Source organism: Myxine glutinosa, chromosome 6, assembly GCF_964187855.1.
Source record: "Myxine glutinosa chromosome 6, kmMyxGlut1.1, whole genome shotgun sequence".
NCBI classification, from domain to species: domain Eukaryota; kingdom Metazoa; phylum Chordata; class Myxini; order Myxiniformes; family Myxinidae; genus Myxine; species Myxine glutinosa.
In genome coordinates, this window is record NC_136266.1 from 70,730,648 (window position 1) to 70,751,525 (window position 20,878).

At 42.5% G+C, this 20,878-nt stretch overlaps 1 protein-coding gene across 1 annotated transcript in view; it reads left to right on the forward strand.

The window, feature by feature from the left end:
* The window catches only part of LOC137429951 (uncharacterized), a 42,181-nt gene extending 38,352 nt beyond the window's left edge, over window positions 1-3,829 (forward strand). The window contains exons 51-52 of the mRNA XM_068120339.2: window positions 1,996-2,229; window positions 3,483-3,829. Coding sequence (XP_067976440.2) covers window positions 1,996-2,229; window positions 3,483-3,629 — 381 coding nt within the window. The 3' untranslated portion in view covers window positions 3,630-3,829. The remainder of the gene's footprint in view (window positions 1-1,995; window positions 2,230-3,482) is intronic.
* The last annotated feature ends 17,049 nt before the right edge of the window (window positions 3,830-20,878 follow it).

Sequence of the window (20,878 nt, forward strand, 5' to 3'; positions counted from 1 at the left end):
AAAACCTCAACCGACTTTATATTGAGGCATATAATCCTATCCAAGAACTCTAAAGTGGAATTAATGGTCCAGAAAGTGTTAATAACACATTGCTAAACAGTTTTTCTTAAACTTGTAAACCTGAGTTAACTATAGCCAATAACTGTTTGGTGGTACACTACCTGGCACCCGCGATATACCTATACTTGTATGAGTTCTTATGAAGCTCTTAGGAAGGAATACAAAGATTTACCTCTTTACACTTAATACTGAAATTATTAACTCAAACTTCCCGATATTAGTTGAGAAGAGCTAACTACCTGAACTTACCTAGCACTCTTGTAAAATCAACATTTATTTACTAAATATCCAGGCTTACCGCACACCTCAACTCTTTTGCTCCTCTTTTCTGCCTTCCTGCGTTAGTCCAATCACACTCTTCCATTCAAATGTTTCGAGCAGGTGGTGCGTTAATGTCTCATGTCATTCACATTCAATTCTTTTCTTTCTTTCCCTTCTCTCTGGTTCCTTCATTCCTTTGATTATTGTATCCACCTACTGCCCCAATGTCAGTACGTCATATTTTACCCTCTGGCATCTCAGACATCTTTGTAACACCTTGCTGTGATTTTGCTGTTTGTTTTTCTTTGACATCCTTTGCTTTTTCATTGCTTCATTGAGATTTTTTTGAGCTTTTATAGGATCATATCCTCACTGCATTTATCAGTTTTTCTTTGTCACTGCATTTATCAGTTTTTCTTTTTCACTGCATTTATCAGTTTTTCTTTGTCACTGCATTTATCAGTTTTTCTTTTTCACTGCATTTATCAGTTTTTCTTTTTCACTGCATTTATCAGTTTTTCTTTTTCACTGCATTGATCAGTTTTTCTTTTTCACTGCATTTATCAGTTTTTCTTTTTCACTGCATTGATCAGTTTTTTTTTTCACTGCATTGATCAGTTTTTCTTTTTCACTGCATTTATCAGTTTTTCTTTTTCACTGCATTGATCAGTTTTTCTTTTTCACTGCATTGATCAGTTTTTTTTTTCACTGCATTGATCAGTTTTTCTTTTTCACTGCATTTATCAGTTTTTCTTTTTCACTGCATTGATCAGTTTTTATTTTTCACTGCATTTATCAGTTTTTCTTTTTCACTGCATTGATCAGTTTTTCTTTTTAACTGCATTTATCAGTTGTTTTTTTTCACTGCATTTAGCAGTTTTTCTTTTTCACTGCATTTATCAGTTTTTATTTTTCACTGCATTTATCAGTTTTTCTTTTTCACTGCATTGATCAGTTTTTCTTTTTCACTGCATTTATCAGTTTTTCTTTTTCACTGCATTGATCAGTTTTTCTTTGTCACTGCATTTATCAGTTTTTCTTTTTCACTGCATTTATCAGTTTTTCTTTTTCACTGCATTGATCAGTTTTTCTTTTTCACTGCATTTATCAGTTTTTCTTTTTCACTGCATTGATCAGTTTTTATTTTTCACTGCATTTATCAGTTTTTCTTTTTCACTGCATTGATCAGTTTTTCTTTTTCACTGCATTGATCAGTTTTTTTTTTCACTGCATTGATCAGTTTTGCTTTTTCACTGCATTTATCAGTTTTTCTTTTTCACTGCATTGATCAGTTTTTATTTTTCACTGCATTTATCAGTTTTTCTTTTTCACTGCATTGATCAGTTTTTCTTTTTAACTGCATTTATCAGTTGTTTTTTTTCACTGCATTTAGCAGTTTTTCTTTTTCACTGCATTTATCAGTTTTTCTTTTTCACTGCATTTATCAAATCTCACCTTGGCGATTGGTATTTCCTTTCCCCACACCTATACCATTTCCAAATAAAAAATTGCGTTTATTCCTAACTGCAAATATACGAATTCCTCAAAGTGAACTATATGGTCAATTAGCAAGAGGATTCTTTAGGTTAATATATTTATAACTTATAAGTAATATGACCTCTGGCTGTAGTTGTAAATGAAATTCTAACAGGAGCGCCTCTTCATGCCCCACAGTTCATTTACGGCGATGGCGAAGAAACCATGGAGATTCAGATGACCTTCTTGCGGTTGCTGTCCACCGGAGGCTCCCAGAACATCACTTATCAATGCAAAAACAGCATCGCTTACATGGATGCAGCGAATGGCAATCTCAAGAAGGCTCTCTTACTGCAGGGCGCCAACGAAATGGAAATCCGAGCTGAGGGCAACAGCCGCTTCACCTACTCCGTCTTGGAGGACGGATGTTCGGTCAGTCTTTAAATCAAGCACTACTTTAGGATTGTTTGTAAAATGCCATCCGGGCTCAGCGCTCGGACCAATTCACAATTTCCACTTCCTGGTAATGTACGTGCCATCAGATGCGAAGAAACTGGTCCTGCGACTCAAAGATGGAGGGTCACTTGAATGCATTTACGTTAAAGAGTTGCACCTGTCTGATAAATTGTCCCCCATCCCCCATTTGATATAATATTTTAATGGCGTCCTCGGTGGCATAATGGTGAGAGCGTCCTCTCTTGAGCCTGGGATGTCGTTGTTTCAAAACATCAGTCGCGTCATATTAGTCACGTTCACTATGTTAACAAACATAATTTCGTTCAAAATTTTGGGAGATTAGCAAACCTGTACATTTTTGGAATCACCAGAGCATGAAGAATCCGAAAATCAATGTTGACATTTGCACAGACACCTGCATGGCCGCCATTTTGGATTTTCAAAATGGCCACTATAAAATACATATTTTGCGCTATCTCGGCTTCTAGTCAACCTAGAAACTTAATTAAATATGCTAATCTTATGTTTTCTGGGTAAAGGAATCCAATAAAGGCCTCAAAATAGTGCTCAGGATTCTAGAAAAGCAACAAACAAAGGTAATTGAAAACAATTGTCTTTATATTTGTGATATAACTATTACATAATACATGATATTGCAAGTCCTTTGAAGTTATAGGTATGGGTTTGTAAAGCAGGAAAGCAGCCTTGTTAGTATCAGATTGAACATGGAATATGCATATTCAATGAAAAGTTTATAGGTCGGAAGATGTGAGCGGAATATTTTTTGTATCACTAACATCTGGAAAGTCCTAAAAGTGAAGCAAGTGTTAGGATTAGAAGTCTAATGATACCACCAATGGTTTTCTTGACCCAGAAAACATAGGATTAGCATATTTAAATAAGATTCTAGGTTGACTAGAAGCCGAGATAGCGCAAATTATGTATTTTATGGCGGCCATGATGAAAATCCAAAATGGCGGCCATGCAGGTGTCCACGCAAATGCCAACATTAATTTTTGGATTCCTCATGCTCTGAATATTCCAAAAATGTATAGTTTTGCTAATCTACCAAAACAATTTGAACGAAAAAACACAGTGAACCAGACTATACGAAAGACTTTAAAAAAATAGAGAATGGAATAAAGTAAGGTGGAAGGTTTGCAGGTTTCTTTTTATAAAGGTGTATGTGACAAAATGTAATAACGCATCTATGACGTGTGTTTCCACAGAGGCACACTGGGACATGGAGCAAGACTGTATTTGAATACAGAACACAGAAGACCAGTCGCCTACCCATTGTCGACATTGCTCCCTATGACGTGGGCGGTGCTGATCAGGAGTTCGGTGTAGATATTGGTCCCGTTTGTTTCTTGTAAATGGACATTCACTTTTCCTGCATCCCTCTCTCGAACTTCTGCACTGACTCGTTCGCTTGCCATGGCAGTCTTTCCACTTGCTGCCATTTTGGACTTCACAAAACAAAAGAACAAACTGTACTCGTCCTTGTGATTGACAGAAATTTGAGCTGAATGTGAATGAAGCTACTCGAATAAAATCTGCCATTTTGTGTTGTTGACATTGTTCATGAAGCCTTAATGAGAAAATGGCGGCGCACTGTGTATTTGAAGGTAGATCTCCATGACAGCCGGGTCCATTGCTTCAGAGCAGACTAAGCTACCTCAGCACGCATGAGCACGTAACGTGGACCGTAGATGGTCGAGACAGTTGGACAGGTTTGTGGTGCTACATTGTCAAAGCCAGCCCATGGCAGACATTTAAATTGCTGAGGCCATTTCCTATGGTGCTATTTCCCTTTGTGGAGTGTATGGTTGTCAGAACAGGCTCTCTCGCTTTTCTGTGTTTTCCAAAAGTAGCAGGTGAATGGCTGCCATTCTTTCTCTTTAACGCAACCCGAGCACGCGTTTTGCTTCCCAGAGACAGACCCCCCCCAGCTCAAATTTCTTTACGAAAGATTTGTACAAATGAAATCGAAATTTTTCAACAGACACTACCGTTTTCTACATTGGAAGTCCACAAATTATTTTTGAAGCTTTCAATCCATGTTTGTTTTTCTGCATTGCAGTTCTAGCTTATATGGTTTTTGGTTTCTGATCACGATGATATTGAAACTTTGTTGTTAGAATCTGGGAGGTTAATAAAAAAATGAAACTCTAAAAAGTTTGGATTTCCTTTTTTGTTTTTTTTTTGTTTTTTTTTGTATACTGAATCGAGGCTCGTGAAAGAGCTAACATTTATTCCACAAACAAATCGACCAGACAAACAAAATATACAAAAAGAGGGAGCGGAAGACAAGATGGGGAGAGAAGGGGAAGCACACAACCACAACATTTGAGAGCAGGGAGAAGTGTGGGAGGGAGAGGGCTTGGGGGGAGGAGGCGTGGGAAGGGGGGGGGGGGGGGAATTTCCATACATATATCCGTAATATCTCGTGATGTCGGAGTTCTCGGGGTTTCTAACTCGTTCGTTTTTCAACAATGGAGGTAAACTGTACAATTGTGTGAAAAGGAGAACACTCGGGGAGATAGGGAATGGGAAGGGTTCTTTCTTTGACAAGACAGGATGAAAATATAGAAAGATGAAAATGAAAATGATGAAAAAAGATTAAAATATAGGGTTTAACTTGGTATAAAAATGAACTTTGTTGAACACTGCGGACATTTTACGAGTGAGTTTTATGAAAATGTTTGCCTTGTGGGCACACCTGCCTGCCCATTTGACACCACAACAACACAATGCATGGTTTCTAAAAACAACCTCGACAACATTGATAAGGACCAAGTCCAAGGCGACTACCTCTTAGGGCTTAGACCTTCAAATATCTTTGGTCGGTATTTAGCAACATGATGGTGTAGAGGCAAATTACAAATTAAATAAAAACAAATAAATTAGAGGCTCTTGGAGGAGCCAACCGTCAACGACAGCAGGTTCACAGACCAACGGAGGATCATAGGGAGGCAGGGAGACAAATATACATATTGTAGATGGGTGGAAGAGTGGTTGAATGGAAAGGGGCAGGAGGAGAGCAGGGGACAGTGAGAGTATGAGAGAGCAGGAGACAGTGGGAGTATGAGAGAGCAGGAGACAGTGGGAGTATGAGAGAGCAGGGGACAGTGAGAGTATGAGAGAGCAGGAGACAGTGGGAGTATGAGAGAGCAGAGGACAATGGGAGTATGAGAGAGCAGGGGACAGTGGGAGTATGAGAGAGCAGGGTAAAATGGGAGTATGGGAGAGCAGGGGACAGTGAGAGTATGTGAGAGCAGGAGACAGTGGGAGTATGAGAGAGCAGGAGACAGTGGGAGTATGAGAGAGCAGAGGACAATGGGAGTATGAGAGAGCAGGGGACAGTGGGAGTATGAGAGAGCAGGGTAAAATGTGAGTATGGGAGAGCAGGGGACAGTGGGAGTATGAGAGAGCAGGAGACAGTGGCAGTATGAGAGAGCAGAGGACAATGGGAGTATGAGGGAGCAGGGGACAGTGGGAGTATGAGAGAGCAGGGTAAAATGGGAGTATGGGAGAGCAGGGGACAGTGAGAGTATGCGAGGGCATGGGACAGTGGGAGTATGAGAGAGCAGGGGAAAGTGGGAGTATGAGAGAGCAGGGAACAGTGGGAGTATGAGGGAGCAAGGAACAGTGGGAGTATGAGAGAGCAGGGAACAGTGGGAGTATGAGAGAGCAGGGAACAGTGGGAGTATGAGAGAGCAGGGTAAAATGGGAGTATGGGAGAGCAGGGGACAGTGAGAGTATGAGAGAGCAGGGTAAAATGGGAGTATGGGAGAGCAAGGGACAGTGAGAGTATGAGAGAGCAGGAGACAGTGGGAGTATGAGAGAGCAGGAGACAGTGGGAATATGAGAGAGCAGGGTAAAATGGGAGTATGGGCGAGCAGGGGACCGTGAGAGTATGAGAGAGCATGGGACAGTGGGAGTATGAGAGAGCAGGGTAAAATGGGAGTATGAGAGAGCAGGAGACAGTGGGAGTATGAGAGAGCAGGGTAAAATGGGAGTATGGGAGAGCAGGGGACCGTGAGAGTATGAGAGAGCATGGGACAGTGGGAGTATGAGAGAGCAGGGGAAAGTGGGAGTATGAGAGAGCAGGGAACAGTGGGAGTATGAGGGAGCAAGGAACAGTGGGAGTATGAGAGAGCAGGGAACAGTGGGAGTATGAGAGAGCAGGGAACAGTGGGAGTATGAGAGAGCAGGGTAAAATGGGAGTATGGGAGAGCAGGGGACAGTGAGAGTATGAGAGAGCAGGGTAAAATGGGAGTATGGGAGAGCAAGGGACAGTGAGAGTATGAGAGAGCAGGAGACAGTGGGAGTATGAGAGAGCAGGAGACAGTGGGAATATGAGAGAGCAGGGTAAAATGGGAGTATGGGAGTGCAGGGGACCGTGAGAGTATGAGAGAGCATGGGACAGTGGGAGTATGAGAGAGCAGGGTAAAATGGGAGTATGAGAGAGCAGGAGACAGTGGGAGTATGAGAGAGCAGGGTAAAATGGGAGTATGGGAGAGCAGGGGACCGTGAGAGTATGAGAGAGCATGGGACAGTGGGAGTATGAGAGAGCAGGGGAAAGTGGGAGTATGAGAGAGCAGGGAACAGTGGGAGTATGAGAGAGCAGGGTAAAATGGGAGTATGGGAGAGCAGGGGACAGTGAGAGTATGTGAGAGCAGGAGACAGTGGGAGTATGAGAGAGCAGGAGACAGTGGGAGTATGAGAGAGCAGGAGACAGTGGGAGTATGAGAGAGCAGAGGGCAATGGGAGTATGAGAGAGCAGGGGACAGTGGGAGTATGAGAGAGCAGGGTAAAATGGGAGTATGAGAGAGCAGGGGACAGTGAGAGTATGTGAGAGCAGGAGACAGTGGGAGTATGAGAGAGCAGAGGACAATGGGAGTATGAGAGAGCAGGGGACAGTGGGAGTATGAGAGAGCAGGGTAAAATGGGAGTATGGGAGAGCAGGGGACAGTGAGAGTATGTGAGAGCAGTAGACAGTGGGAGTATGAGAGAGCAGGAGACAGTGGGAGTATGAGAGAGCAGAGGACAATGGGAGTATGAGAGAGCAGGGGACAGTGGGAGTATGAGAGAGCAGGAGACAGTGGCAGTATGAGAGAGCATAGCACAATGGGAGTATGAGGGAGCAGGGGACAGTGGGAGTATGAGAGAACAGGGTAAAATGGGAGTATGGGAGAGCAGGGGACAGTGGGAGTATGAGAGAGCAGGAGACAGTGGCAGTATGAGAGAGCATAGCACAATGGGAGTATGAGGGAGCAGGGGACAGTGGGAGTATGAGAGAGCAGGGTAAAATGGGAGTATGGGAGAGCAGGGGACAGTGAGAGTATGAGAGGGCATGGGACAGTGGGAGTATGAGAGAGCAGGGGAAAGTGGGAGTATGAGAGAGCAGGGAACAGTGGGAGTATGAGGGAGCAAGGAACAGTGGGAGTATGAGAGAGCAGGGAACAGTGGGAGTATGAGGGAGCAAGGGACAGTGGGAGTATGAGAGAGCAGGAGACAGTGGGAGTATGAGAGAGCAGGAGACAGTGGGAGTATGAGAGAGCAGGAGACAGTGGGAGTATGAGAGAGCAGGAGACAGTGGGAGTATGAGAGAGCAGGAGACAGTGGGAGTATGAGAGAGCACGAGAGAGTGGGAGTATGAGAGAGCAGGAGACAGTGGGAGTATGAGAGAGCACGAGAGAGTGGGAGTATGAGAGAGAGCAGGAGGTGTCCATGAGAGGTCCTCTTGGAGTGATGAAGGGAGTGGTTGGGACAGGAGACAAAGAGTTGGCTTCACAGACAGGAGAATAGAGCGATGAAGGAATGGACATCTCCACTCTAACTATTCCCACCATGTGCAGTGAGTCGTTGAAAATCTTTTGTCCAAGTCCTTCACGAACTCGCTGGCGAGACCTGTAGGTGATTTCATCAATAATTTGAAACTTGTTGATTGTGCCAGAAATAACTCACCTGCTCTTCACAAAACGCTATCGGACTGGTGAAGGAATGGAGATGAGCATGCATTCAGATTAGAATTGAAGAGGGTATAAGAGGGATTTTCATTCAACAGATGGTACGGATAGCAGGTGGTGCGCTTACCTTTGATCTGTCACCTGGGTTTGATTTCCGACCCCACTATAAACTACCTTATAGGTGATTCACAGGTAGGGTGTTGCATCATATGGAGCAGCCTCCCTTAAATGTACATTAAGCTGGGTGTCCTATTTGCTGGTATTAATTGGTGAACATTAAATATCTTATGGTGTCTTTTGTGAAGAAATTGGCGAGTTATCACCGGCACCCTGAACAAATTACAAATACCTGCCAAATTCACCTTCAGTCAAATATCAGACTTGACCAGCCAGTTTATGAAAGATTTTTTTAAAAATCTTGCTGGTAGACCCACAAGAAGATGGGAATAATTAGTGCCGTTAAAGTAGTAGTAGTGGTCGTAGAAGTAGCGGCAGTCGAAGTAGTGATGGTAATAGTAGTAGTAGTAGTAGTAGTAGTAGTAGTAGTAGCAGTAGTAATAGCAGTAGTAGTAGCAGTAGTAGTAATAGTAGTAGTAGTAGTAGTAGTAGTAGTAGTAGTAGTAGTAGTAGCAGCATCAGCAGTAGTAGTAGTAGTATTAGTAGCATCAGCAGTAGTAGTAGTTGTAGTCGTCATAGTAGTAGTAAAAGTAGTAGCAGTAGTAGTAGTAGTAGTAGTAGTATTAGTAGCATCAACAGTAGTGGTAGTAGTCGTAGTGGTAGCAGCAGCAGTAGTAGTAGTAGTAGTAGTCATTGTAGTAGTAGCAGCAGCAGTAGTAATAGCAGCAGGAGTACTAGTAGTAGTAGTCGTCATAGTAGTAGTAAAAGTATAAGCAGTAGTAGTAGTAGTAGTATTAGGAGCAGCAGTAGTAATAGCAGCAGTAGTAGTAGTAGTAGTAGTAGCAGCATCAGCAGTAGTAGTAGTTGTTGTAGTGGTATCAGCAACATCAGCAGTAGTAGTAGTAGTTGTAGTGGTAGCAGCAGCAGTAGTAGTAGTAGTAGTCATAGTAGTAGTAGCAGCAGCAGTAGTAATAGCAGGAGTAGTAGTCGTAGTTGTAGCAGCAGCAGTAGTAGCAGTAGTTGTCGTAGTAGTAGCATCAGCAGCAGTAGTAATAGCAGCAGCAGTAGTAGCACTAGTAGTAGTAGTAGTAGCAGCAGTAGTAGTAATAGCAGCAGCAGCAGTAGAAGTTGCAGTAGTAGTCGTAGTAGCAGTAGCAGTAGTAAAAGCAGTAGTAGTAGTCGTAGTCATAAAAGTAGCAGCAGTAGTAGTAGTAGTCATAGAGGTAGCAGCAGTAGTAGTAGTAGCAGCAGTAGTAGTAGTAGTAGTAGTAGTAGTAGTAGTAGTGGTAGCATCAGCAGCAGTAGTAGCAGTAGTAGTAGTAGTAGTAGTAGTAGCAGTAGTAGCACGAGTAGTAGTAGTAGTAGTAGCAGCAGTAGTAGTAATAGCAGCAGCAGTAGTAGCACTAGTAGTAGTAGTAGCAGCAGTAGTAGTAATAGCAGCAGTAGCAGTAGCGTGGTAGTAGTAGTCGTAGTAGCGGTAGCAGTAGTAAAAGCAGTAGTAGTAGTCGTAGTCATAAAAGTAGCAGCAGTAGTAGTAGTAGTCATAGAGGTAGCAGCAGTAGTAGTAGTAGTAGCAGCAGTAGTAGTAGTAGTAGTAGTAGTAGTAGTAGTAGTAGTAGTAGTAGCAGTAGCATCAGCAGCAGTAGTAGTAGCAGTAGTAGTAGTAGTAGCAGCAGTAGTAGTAGTAGCAGTAGTAGTAGTAGCAGTAGTTGTCGTAGTAGTAGCATCAGCAGCCGTAGTAATAGCAGCAGCAGTAGTAGTAGTAGTCATAGAGGTAGCAGCAGTAGTGGTAGTAGTAGTAGTAGTAGTAGTAGTAGTAGTAGTAGTAGTAGTAGTAGTAGTAGTAGTAGTAGTAGTAGTAGTAGTTATCTGGTTGTGCCTGGTTGATTGTAATCCTGGTTGAGGGATGGGGGAGGGGTGGCAGAGGACGATAAGGTGGAAGGAGAGAGACCAGCCACTCGGAATGTCAAACCATATTGGAACAATGTCGTGAAAAGGACAAACCCACGCAAGAGGCAGCGAAACATCGTCAAACTTTATATATATATTTATAAATGGTCAGGAGACCCTGATTTCAGGCAGGGCACGTAAGAGGAATGTTTGTATGAAAGGCTCACTCAGTGGATTGCCATCGATATCAACCTTGGCCTCGATCCCCATAAGGATGTCGGATTCTTGTTCTGTTCCCTTAAGGTGGCATTGCTTGCTTCCTGGGGCACGCAATCCTTAGGAAGAGGATGGATGTAAAGCTGCCCATCCTGTCTGTATTTAGCCCATGGACATATACGTACAATTTCAGGATGTCTTTCGAAAAGTGAAAGTCATTTTGTGTCTGTACTCGAGCAAACAATCACTGCTTGTTGGAGCTGTATAATATGCATTAGCTCGGATTCCTTATAGTTCATTGTAGTCATTCTGGAGAAAAGCAGGAAAGAGGAGATGGGCCTATAAAGCAGTCAGAAAACTTGTGAAAGCCATCATCAAGTGACGTCATAGGGACACAGGGGGGACGTTTTCGGTATGGCCAATACAGCTTGCTCACCATTAACATGTCTGGTCTGGGTTAGAGCTTGAGGCCGAAAAAAACGGCAAATTTGATGCAGTACTCAGGCAAGGTGGTGCTGCATCCTGGAGCACGCCACCCTTTTGAGGGCAAATGTCGCCAACTGGTTTGTTTTCATTTACTAGGGGGACCAGTTGGTCCATTGGACCAAGTCTTCATTGGTCTTCCTGCACTGCCTTGTAGTTGTAGCATATCTGCCCGCCAGACGGGGGTATTTTGGGTCCTCATCGGACTTTTGGGTATTTTGGGTCCCCACGGACTTTTGGGTCCTCAAGGACATGGGGGTCTTTTGGATCCTCGGGGACTTTTGGGTATTCTGGGTCTTTTGGGTCTTCACGGACTTTTGTCTCATCTGGGTCTTTTGGATCCATGGGGACTTTTGGATCTTCTGAGTCTTTTAGATCCTCGGAGACTTTTGGATCATCAGTGTCTTTTGGGTCCTCTGGGACTTTTGGGTCTTCTGGGTCTTTTGGCTCATCGGGAACTTTTGGGTCTGCTGGGTTTTATGGGTCTTCTGGAACTTTTGGGGTGTTTGGGGTCTTAAAGATCTTAGGGGTCTTAAAGGGTCTTCAAAGGTCGAAAGGGTTTCAGCAGTCTAAAGAGTTAAAAGGTACATTTCAATAGTACGGAATAAATTAATAGACGTACGTAATTAATAGACACAAAAATTAGTTGGAGTGTAAGGGACGTTGATATGACAGAGAAAGATAATAATTGACCTCCTGTGTTATAAATGTCCTCATCCTTATGCTTATGGTCCCAACACCAGGTTAATGATGCTCTTGGAGCTAGTTCTAAAGCATTGGCTCTAGAGGGGGCTGTTTAATCGTCCTGCACATACTTTCATTTGTTGGGAGAAATACCTTGCAGTCATCGAGATCCTCCAACTTTCGTGTAGACGTTCATTCATTCATGGGAGATTAATGGTCAGAACAAGACTGTACATTGTACATATTTTAAACAGCTAATGTGAATACAGTATCCGCCTTCGTGTGTGTGTGTGTGTGTGTGTGTGTGTGTGTGTGTGCGTGTGTGTGTGTGTGTGTGTGTGTGTGTGTGTTGTATCACCATTTGCCGGTTTCAGGAGGTGGAACAGAGTCCTCCCAAGACCCAAAGCATCCACTCTTCGGTAAGGGATCACGGTTCATGGACCAAGCTGTTCAGCTTTTTCAGTTTTGTTCCAAGGGATATTTTCAGGATCGTCACCGAACCCCAGATTGCCTCCAGTTGTAATTAATTTGTGGTAATATTCCAGGGGATAGTTTTCAAAATCTCAGTGAGGGTTCTTCTTTATCATTCCTCTTGCTCCAATTATCACTGGTACAATATTGATGCTCTTCAGCCTCCAAGATCACTTGACCTCATTTTCAAGGTCCTGGTATTTGGTCATTTTCTTGATTTCTGCATTATTTCGGCCAAAATCGCTGGGTATTGATATATAAATCATCAATGCTGTCTTTTCCTTTTTGTTCCTGAGTACAATGTCCGGACGCAATGCTTTATTTTCTATGTTCACGCTCGATGGAATCATCAGGTCGTACGTGACGTCCTTATTTTCAATGATTGCCCTTGGTTCGTGTTTCCATGACTTTTCTGGATCTGGGATGTTTAAATTTTTGAAGATATGCCAATGAATCGCATTGATACTTTGTTGTGCTGTTGTGTGTAAAGTTGTTCTGATAATAGTCTTTTGCATCCCAAGAGCAGGTGACTAGTACTTTCTGTTTCTGTCTTTCAGAATCTACACTTGTCCATCTGGCTCAGTTCCGCCATCTTTTAAAATCCATTGATGTTGTGTCCTTGATCTTGGGCATTTATTATGATTTGTTCGCCGTCCCACTTGAACTGACCTCTTTGCCATTCCAATGAGCCTTATTTGTGTATCCCCACTCTGTCCAACTCTTTTTTTATACGTTCCTGCTTTTTTTAATCATTTTCCCAGTTATTGGTTATTGGTTATCTGTTGATATTTCGTTTCATATTTTTATTTTCTCTTTTTTGCAATCATTGGGGCTGTCCTGGTTGTTGTTTCGGTTTCATGTGTGACATCTTCCATTTGCACCTGTCTTTGGAATTTTTTTTGCTGGGTGGGTTAGCGACACCTTCTTTGGCTTGCTGTCTTCCTGTTTGCATACAAATTAGATTCTGTAGTCTGTTAAATTTGCCCTCGGTCATCTTCCATCTGCTTGGTAATCAACCAATATCAATGCATTACATAAAAGGTGCAAAAACGGAGCCCCTTAACTACAGACATATTAGCTTATTTCCAATCATCAGCAGGATAATGGAATCCATCATCGCAATACATATGAAATTTTTCCTCCTTTCCAATGGTCTGATCTCTGGCAATCAGTTCAGATTCAGACCAGGTCAATCTACCTTGGACATGCTGCTTCTGCTCTCCCAGCGATGGATGGAGGCCCTCAATCTCACACGAGATCACGTCCGTCTGCTAGACACCTCGTGCATTCGATACAGTCTGGCATCCCACCTTGCTCTCTAAGCTTTCTGTCTATGGCATCCAAGGACAACTCCACACGTGGCTTACCGACTTCCTTCTCTCTCGGAGGCAACGTGTGGCACTCGACGGAATCATTTCATATCCTTTCACTGTCAAGGCTGTGGTGCCACAAGGCAGTGTTCTAAGCCCCATCCCATTTCGCATGTTTATCAACAATCTCTCGGACACTCTGGAAAATCATTTCTTCTTTTTGCTGATGACTCCACCCTCTGCAGTAACATCCCCCATCCTTCACATAGGTAGACAGCAGCCTCTACCCTCTCTGTAGACCTTGATAAAATCACGAGCATGTCAAACATTTTGAATATGTCTTTCAATTCTGAGAAATCTCTCTCTCCCGAAAGGACCATCTGGTGAAGCCTCACATCTTCTTTCTTAACAATCTTCTAAAAGAAGTTCAGTTACTCAAACATTTGGGTCTCACTGTTAAACATGATCTATTTGGTCAAACCACATTTCTTAGTTAGCTTCAAAAGACTATCGCTGGACATCCACCATCGCGCAAACACCCTTGGCACAGCTGATCTCTTATCCACCTAGAAATCCTTAATCCACAGCTTGATGGAGTATTTCTCTGCTCTCTGTGCTGGTGCCCCTGCATCACACCTTGCTCAGCTTGATGCAGTGAAAACCAAAGCCTCAAGATCATTGGAATCTCCCATTATGAAGCTGATGGGCATATCACTTTCACATCACAGGCAGGTCGCTGGTCTCTCTGTCTTCTATCATCTTCTTTATGGCACCCTCTGCTCTTTCCATTCTCCCTCCTCCCCCCATGTTTCTGTGGGGTACACTGCACGGTCCAACATCAACCCCCTTCTGGTAAAACTACCAAAATACAGGATCACTGTTCACCTCCACTCATTCGTTCATCTTTTTTCCCACCCGTGGAATCCACATTCTCTTCAATCTCATTCTTCCCTTCACGTCTTCAAGATAGCTGTTTACCACAATCTCAGATCATCCCCAAACTTAAGCCATGATCTTTTACCCCCGTTAACTCCCCTCAAGTCCACCTCTTCCACGTTTCCTGCTTTTCTTTCCTGAGAGTTTGTTTCACCTTGTCCACCCCTGTGTCCTCCCATACCCCTCCTTCTTCCTCACGTCAGCCATTATCTTAAAACTGTCTCTGTATTTCATTCCCTCCACCCTACTGTTGTGTGTTTCCCCCTCTACTTCTGCTGTTCATTTTGTTATGTTGCGTCCTTATCTGTACTATGTTCTAGTTCCTCCACAAACCTCAACTTTATATAAAAAATTTTTTTAGAATTTTGCCATTAAAATATAGTTGAGTATAGGGTGTTGGAGAATTAGTAAAATTTCAACATCCTTTAAATGTTAGTACATTACTTTAGGAATGACCATTACTGTTGATTAGATTTGTGAGCAAGACTTGTGAAACGACGATGTGTTCGTGTGTGCGTGTGTGCGTGTGTATGTATATATATATATGCACTCCCACATACACTTACGTACATATACACATGCATACACTCACATCCAGGGTCTGTCCAGCACGTAAGACATCGGCCATTATGCAAGCTCGCAGTGTTGGTGTGGGTAATTTCAGAGGATATCCCGAAGACTCAATAGCTCAGTGGGCTCTCACTGAGCTCAAGTGATGAGGTTCCTGGGTTTGAGTCCCACGTTGAGTCAGAATTTCACACTAGCCCCACGCAGAATTTATTTCCTGTTTATTAAATATATACATATATATATATATATATATATATATATAGAACTTACGAAGTTATCTAGAACTTTCGAATATATATATATATATATATATATATATATATATATATATATATATATATATATATATATATATATATATATATATATATATATATATATATATATATATATATATATATATATATATATATATATATATATATATATATATATATATATATATATATATATATATATATATATATATACGTAGCCTGGTGGTTGGCTTAGCGGTTAGGGTGCCGGCTTGGGATCCTAGGATCCTGGGTTCGAATCCCGGTCGATCGCTGAATTAACGCCAGGGGGGTTGACTCAGCCTGTCATCCTTCTGAGGTCGATTAACGCCAGGGGGGTTGACTCAGCCTGTCATCCTTCTGAGGTCGATTAACGCCAGTGGGGTTGACTCAGCCTGTCATCCTTTCTGAGGTCGATTAACGCCAGGGGGGTTGACTCAGCCTGTCATCCTTCTGAGGTCGGCAAATTGAGTACCAGCTTGCTGGGATGAATGATCCTGGTGTGTACCCCGGTTTAGAATAGGTACACCATATCCCTGTGCATCGTAAGAAGCGACCAAGGGTTGGTGCCAGGAAGGGCATCCAGCCATAAAAACATTGCCTCAAACAGGGAACCATGATTGGCATGGGAGGCTAACCTCGCTCTAGCGGGGAAAATGGCCTTAAAACGATCATTCATACATATATATATATATCTATGTGTGAAAATACTGCATATATTCATACATGTGGAAAGATTTACAGCTTTGGATTCATATTCATACAGCTTAGGTTTCACCACCACACCACACTCAAAGCCTCTGAGGAAGAGAACTAGTTTGCTCTCGAAACGTCAGGCTATTAATAAAGAATTTAATTTTGCTCAGTGTGCTATCCTTTGCAATATATATATATATATATACGATGTTTTTGTGCATACCATGTGGTCTCTCATTTCTAGGATATATGCTAAATAAGGCTATTGTGAGATTACCATGTGAACATGTCATATACCATGTACCATATACCATGTGAGTACTATGCAAAATTATAAGGAAATTTTGGTCCCCACCAACCACCCCATTCCCCCTGGTCTATTCCCCATGCGTTATTTTTCCCTCAATTGCTTCATCTTGCTCCTGATTCCATCTAACACTCTTTTATATTCCCCCACCCCCTTCTTCCCACCTTCCGAACTATGCCTTCCTTTCTGAATTGTGTTTTCTCTGGAGTTTAGTCCCTCCTCCTACTTTGTGCTTATCTGCACGTAATTTGTAGATAGACACCAAATTACATGCAGCGACACATGCAGTATGCTGTCCCTCTCCAGAATGGCTGAGAAGTGGAGACATAAACTGTATAATCATTCTGTGACGAATTCAAACTGTGTATTGTCTTGTAAAGGAAACCGATGAATCCTTTCGTTTTGACAGACATTGTAAAGTTTACCAAACTGTCACAAAGTGCATTAGCGAGGATTAAACAGGTCATGATGTCTGTATCATTTGCAGACAATGTTCATTCATTAAAAGCACAGTCCAAACGTCAGAATTTCCCCAAATTGCTCCTCCATATTAACCCACAATTTCGAGCAGTTTCCTTTACCTGGTCAGCTCAACTGCATTGCTATAATGAAGGGCCCTTGTAAATGCGTCACTGTCGTGTAAAACCGAATTCAGGTTATCGAGGTGCCTCATTAAGCGATGACTGTCAGTGTACATTTTGATTTGGATAAAATATCTGTTTTACTAAAAAAAATGTGCAATCCATCATGTACTTTTAGCGAGTTCTAAGTCGCTGCTGCCCCTTTGTGTTTGACATTTTATTATGCGAAGAATGTAGAAACTGAGCGCTTCTGTACTAGCTGCTCCATAACTGGATTCATGGTGTGATTAAGCAAAAGTGTTTCCCTTCCCCGTATTGCGCATTTCTTTTTTTCCTTTTCTATCAAAGAAGCATAGAAAGTCCAGTGTGAAGAGTTAAGATGCAAAAGCACGACCGAGCACGGACCACTAAAGGTGGACCTATTTCTATCCATCAATTGAAAGAACTTCCCGAAATTTTTTGGAAATCCTGCTTCTGGGAAGTGTCCAAACTCGTTTCAATTAGATTAAAACTGGCCTTACGGATTTAAGCATAGGTCTGTTACCACTTAGCTCCTTAGCCGACTTAAACGGAAACAGCTGCCTGAAATAGGAAGCTTCTGTGCAGCTCTAGAAAAGAGATGCTGTTAAAGGGTATGTGCTGCGCACGTTCGACGAGATAAAGTGGAGTAAAAGGACCATCCACCATAGGAAAACTGAACAAAACCTGGTTTGTCCCACGGGGGTGTGGATCACGCTGAAATATGAGCTTGCTGCTGGCCTCCATTTTCGTCAGAAACACTTGCTCAGCAGGTCATTGTGAATGGATGATCAGAGGTTGTTGCGCAACATTAAGCCGTTTCGATTTCCAGGCGGCACCCGAAACGTCCCACGACAACATGGGTTGGATACCGGCTTCTCGAGAGCTTCCACCTTACTCAGGTTAGGGAATGATTTGACTAACTATGGTCAACTGGTTCAACTAACTACAGTCAACTGGCTTGACTAACTATGGCCAACTGGCTCGACTAACTATAGTCAACTGGCTTGACTAACGACAGTCAACTGGTTTAACTAACTACGGTCAAATGGCTCGACTAACTATGGTCAAATGGCTTGACTAACTATGGCCAACTGGCTCGACTAACTATGGCCAACTGGCTCGACTAACTATGGTCAACTGGCTTGACTAACTATGGCCAAATGGCTCGACTAACTATGGTCAACTGGCTTGACTAACTATGGTCAACTGGCTTGACTAACGACAGTCAACTGGTTTGACTAACTATGGTCAAATGGCTCGACTAACTATGGTCAAGTGGCTTGACTAACTATGGTCAACTGGCTTGACTAACTATGGCCAAATGGTTCGACTAACTACGGTCAACTGGCTCAAGCAAATGGATTGTTAACTCGAGAAGCATTGATTATGTAGTTATAACACAACAGATTGCCTCAATGGTGTCTTACAGCTGAACTGCATGGAGCCCCTTGCATAGACAAATTTTGTCACAAGTCTCAAGGTGCCAAGCAACTATGTTATATGTCATCAATAAAGTGAAAAGAAAACATTGTTATTATGCTGTTTACGACAAGGAAGCTATAAGCAGGGGGGCTAAAACTCTACCCTTCGTCAAAGATCCTCAGGGAGCGTCCATTTCGAGACGACACCGGTTATTGATTGTGTATGGAAATTGCGCTCTCCTTTCCTCAACACCTCCAATTGACCCCTTCTTCCCCATATACTATTCCAACTCCTCTCGGGTCCGTCCCAAAGTGTGACACGCCATTCTTCGTTCATCCTCTTAATAAATTAAAAAACAAAACATGATTGCAAGCTAACAATGTGGAAGGCGAATAACCATCCAAAGAGACTACTGCTGTGTCAAAGACCATGTTGGCAGAAGTATGGATTGATATATGGAAAAACTGAGCGCAGATGAATCCAAAGAAAGAGCACATGAGTTCAACGAAATAAAGATAAATATAAGGGGGCGATTATTTCTCAGAGTTGGAAAAGGTCATGCGCTTCAATGCGATACTAGTGTTGGCACATGGTGTTAATTAACTAATCCACTGCATGCTGCAACTCAAGTTTATCAGCTTAAACAACGTGCTTGCAAATTATTTGGCTTGGCAAGTCGGCAGAGCTTGGACTAAAGGATTTCATTGTAGTCCAGTCTGCACAACAAGCAAAATACTGTCCCTTTGCCAGTTTGATCGCCACGCCATGAAAATTGACAAATATCACAGGTACCGGAATGCCGCCCCAACCACGTTTCTTTCGAGAGTTCCTGTGAGCACCATGCCAGCCAGCTTAGGCCTGTCAAAGCTGTCAAGCCGAGGAGTGTGGCGTAGGGCATGCTTCGATTGGAATAAACTGTGCCTTGTGGCTTTGTGTGCTCTAGCTAGCAACAGTGTGGGTACTGTGTTGGGGTAAAAAATAAAAAAAAGAGGAGTGGGGTTCTGTAGCCGATCTGAGGTCAAGCAGAAAGCTCACTTGGCTAGATGGGGCCTCTTTGTGGCCTGAGGAAGTGTTGCTGTGATTTCATCCCTTTTCCGAGTAATATGACGGAGGTACTCTGGGATGTTAAACACCCTGAGCTTTCCATCACTTAGCAGCAAAAACTGTGACTTTACACCCACCACTTAACTTTTGTTGAAATTTACAGTTTGGGAAAAAGAGTCATCTACATATTGAACAAAGATATAGCATTTAACCCCCACCACTACTGTCTTATCTCTCTTTCATGACTCAACCAACAAATTCTCTCAACTTCTCCTTTTCCATTTTATTTATTACTAGCATGGGTAACCGGCATTTTCCGGTGATGTTTTAATCCTGTTGGCAATTTGAAGAAATCAAATGTTGTATTTTTATTTTATTTTGTGGGGAGTGTAAACACTTCCCTACACCCAATAAGGAATGGGGTCAGGGATCACTAAATATTACTCTTATAACTACAAAGGTATACTATAGAGCAATTAAAAAAAAACAAGAGCAAGAGTCTACAATGGCGCAGCCAGTCTTGGATCTGCTGAGTGGAGGATATTCTGTCCTCCTGTCATGTGACCAGATTCTCAGCTCTGATTGGTGGACGTTTGTGAGGGACATACATACACCGGATGGACAGACAAACACTGTTCCAGACGGTATTGCCCTACGGGCTACACCATAAGTAGCCCGTAGGGCAATGCCATCTGGAACAGTCTTTGTCTGTCCGTATGTCCCCACAAAGGTACACCAATCAGAGCTGATGATCTGGTCACATGACAGCAGGACACACGTTTAGTAACCATTACAGTTGCATATTTTAATAAAAGGAAATATAATAACCTTCTGTGGAACGTTTTATGGTTCCAGCGGATGTTGTAAGGTAGGTTTCAGGTTTCAGAAATTCCTCAATACAATTATGATTTTGAAATGTGATCGACATGGACCTTGCTACATGTGAGCAGATGACGATGGTTCGCTGGTTTGATAATATCCCAATATAATCGTGATTTAACATTATATTTTGATATATTAATACCATAGTGATTGGATTGATGAATGATGCTGTTTGGAATGAAAATATAGAGAACGCGCTGTTCGACTGAAGGTGGCACAATAATGTGGAATTTATGAGTTCATATTTTGCCATTCGCCATTTTTTTACCCAAGTCATTCACGAACCGGGTGTCCATGCCTGAAGTCAAAATAATTTAATACTGTTATGTGTTCCTCCCCAAACCCCGGTTACAGTGCACCTCAGAGTCTCGAGAGGGAACGCGGCAGAAAGATTTGTTATTTTGAATGTTCTAATAAACCATGGTAAAACCACACCAATGCAATTGTAGAACAAAACAAGTAATTGTATTGAAAACTCTCACATACACAATAATAACACTCTTGAAGAAAATACAATGAAAATATCACTTGCATCAAATGAACGATACATATGATGGTACCATCATTCCCCAATGCTCTCAAAGCAATAAACTCACGATATGCCAAACATGAGTGGAATGTAACATTCCCCAAAGTCGTGCACGGATCCCCACGCTGGTTGAAGTTGTGCAGAACGATGAGAACAGGCAGGTATCGGCACGGCGGCAGACGAGTAGTTACGAGGTGAGAGGTCGATATGGGAATT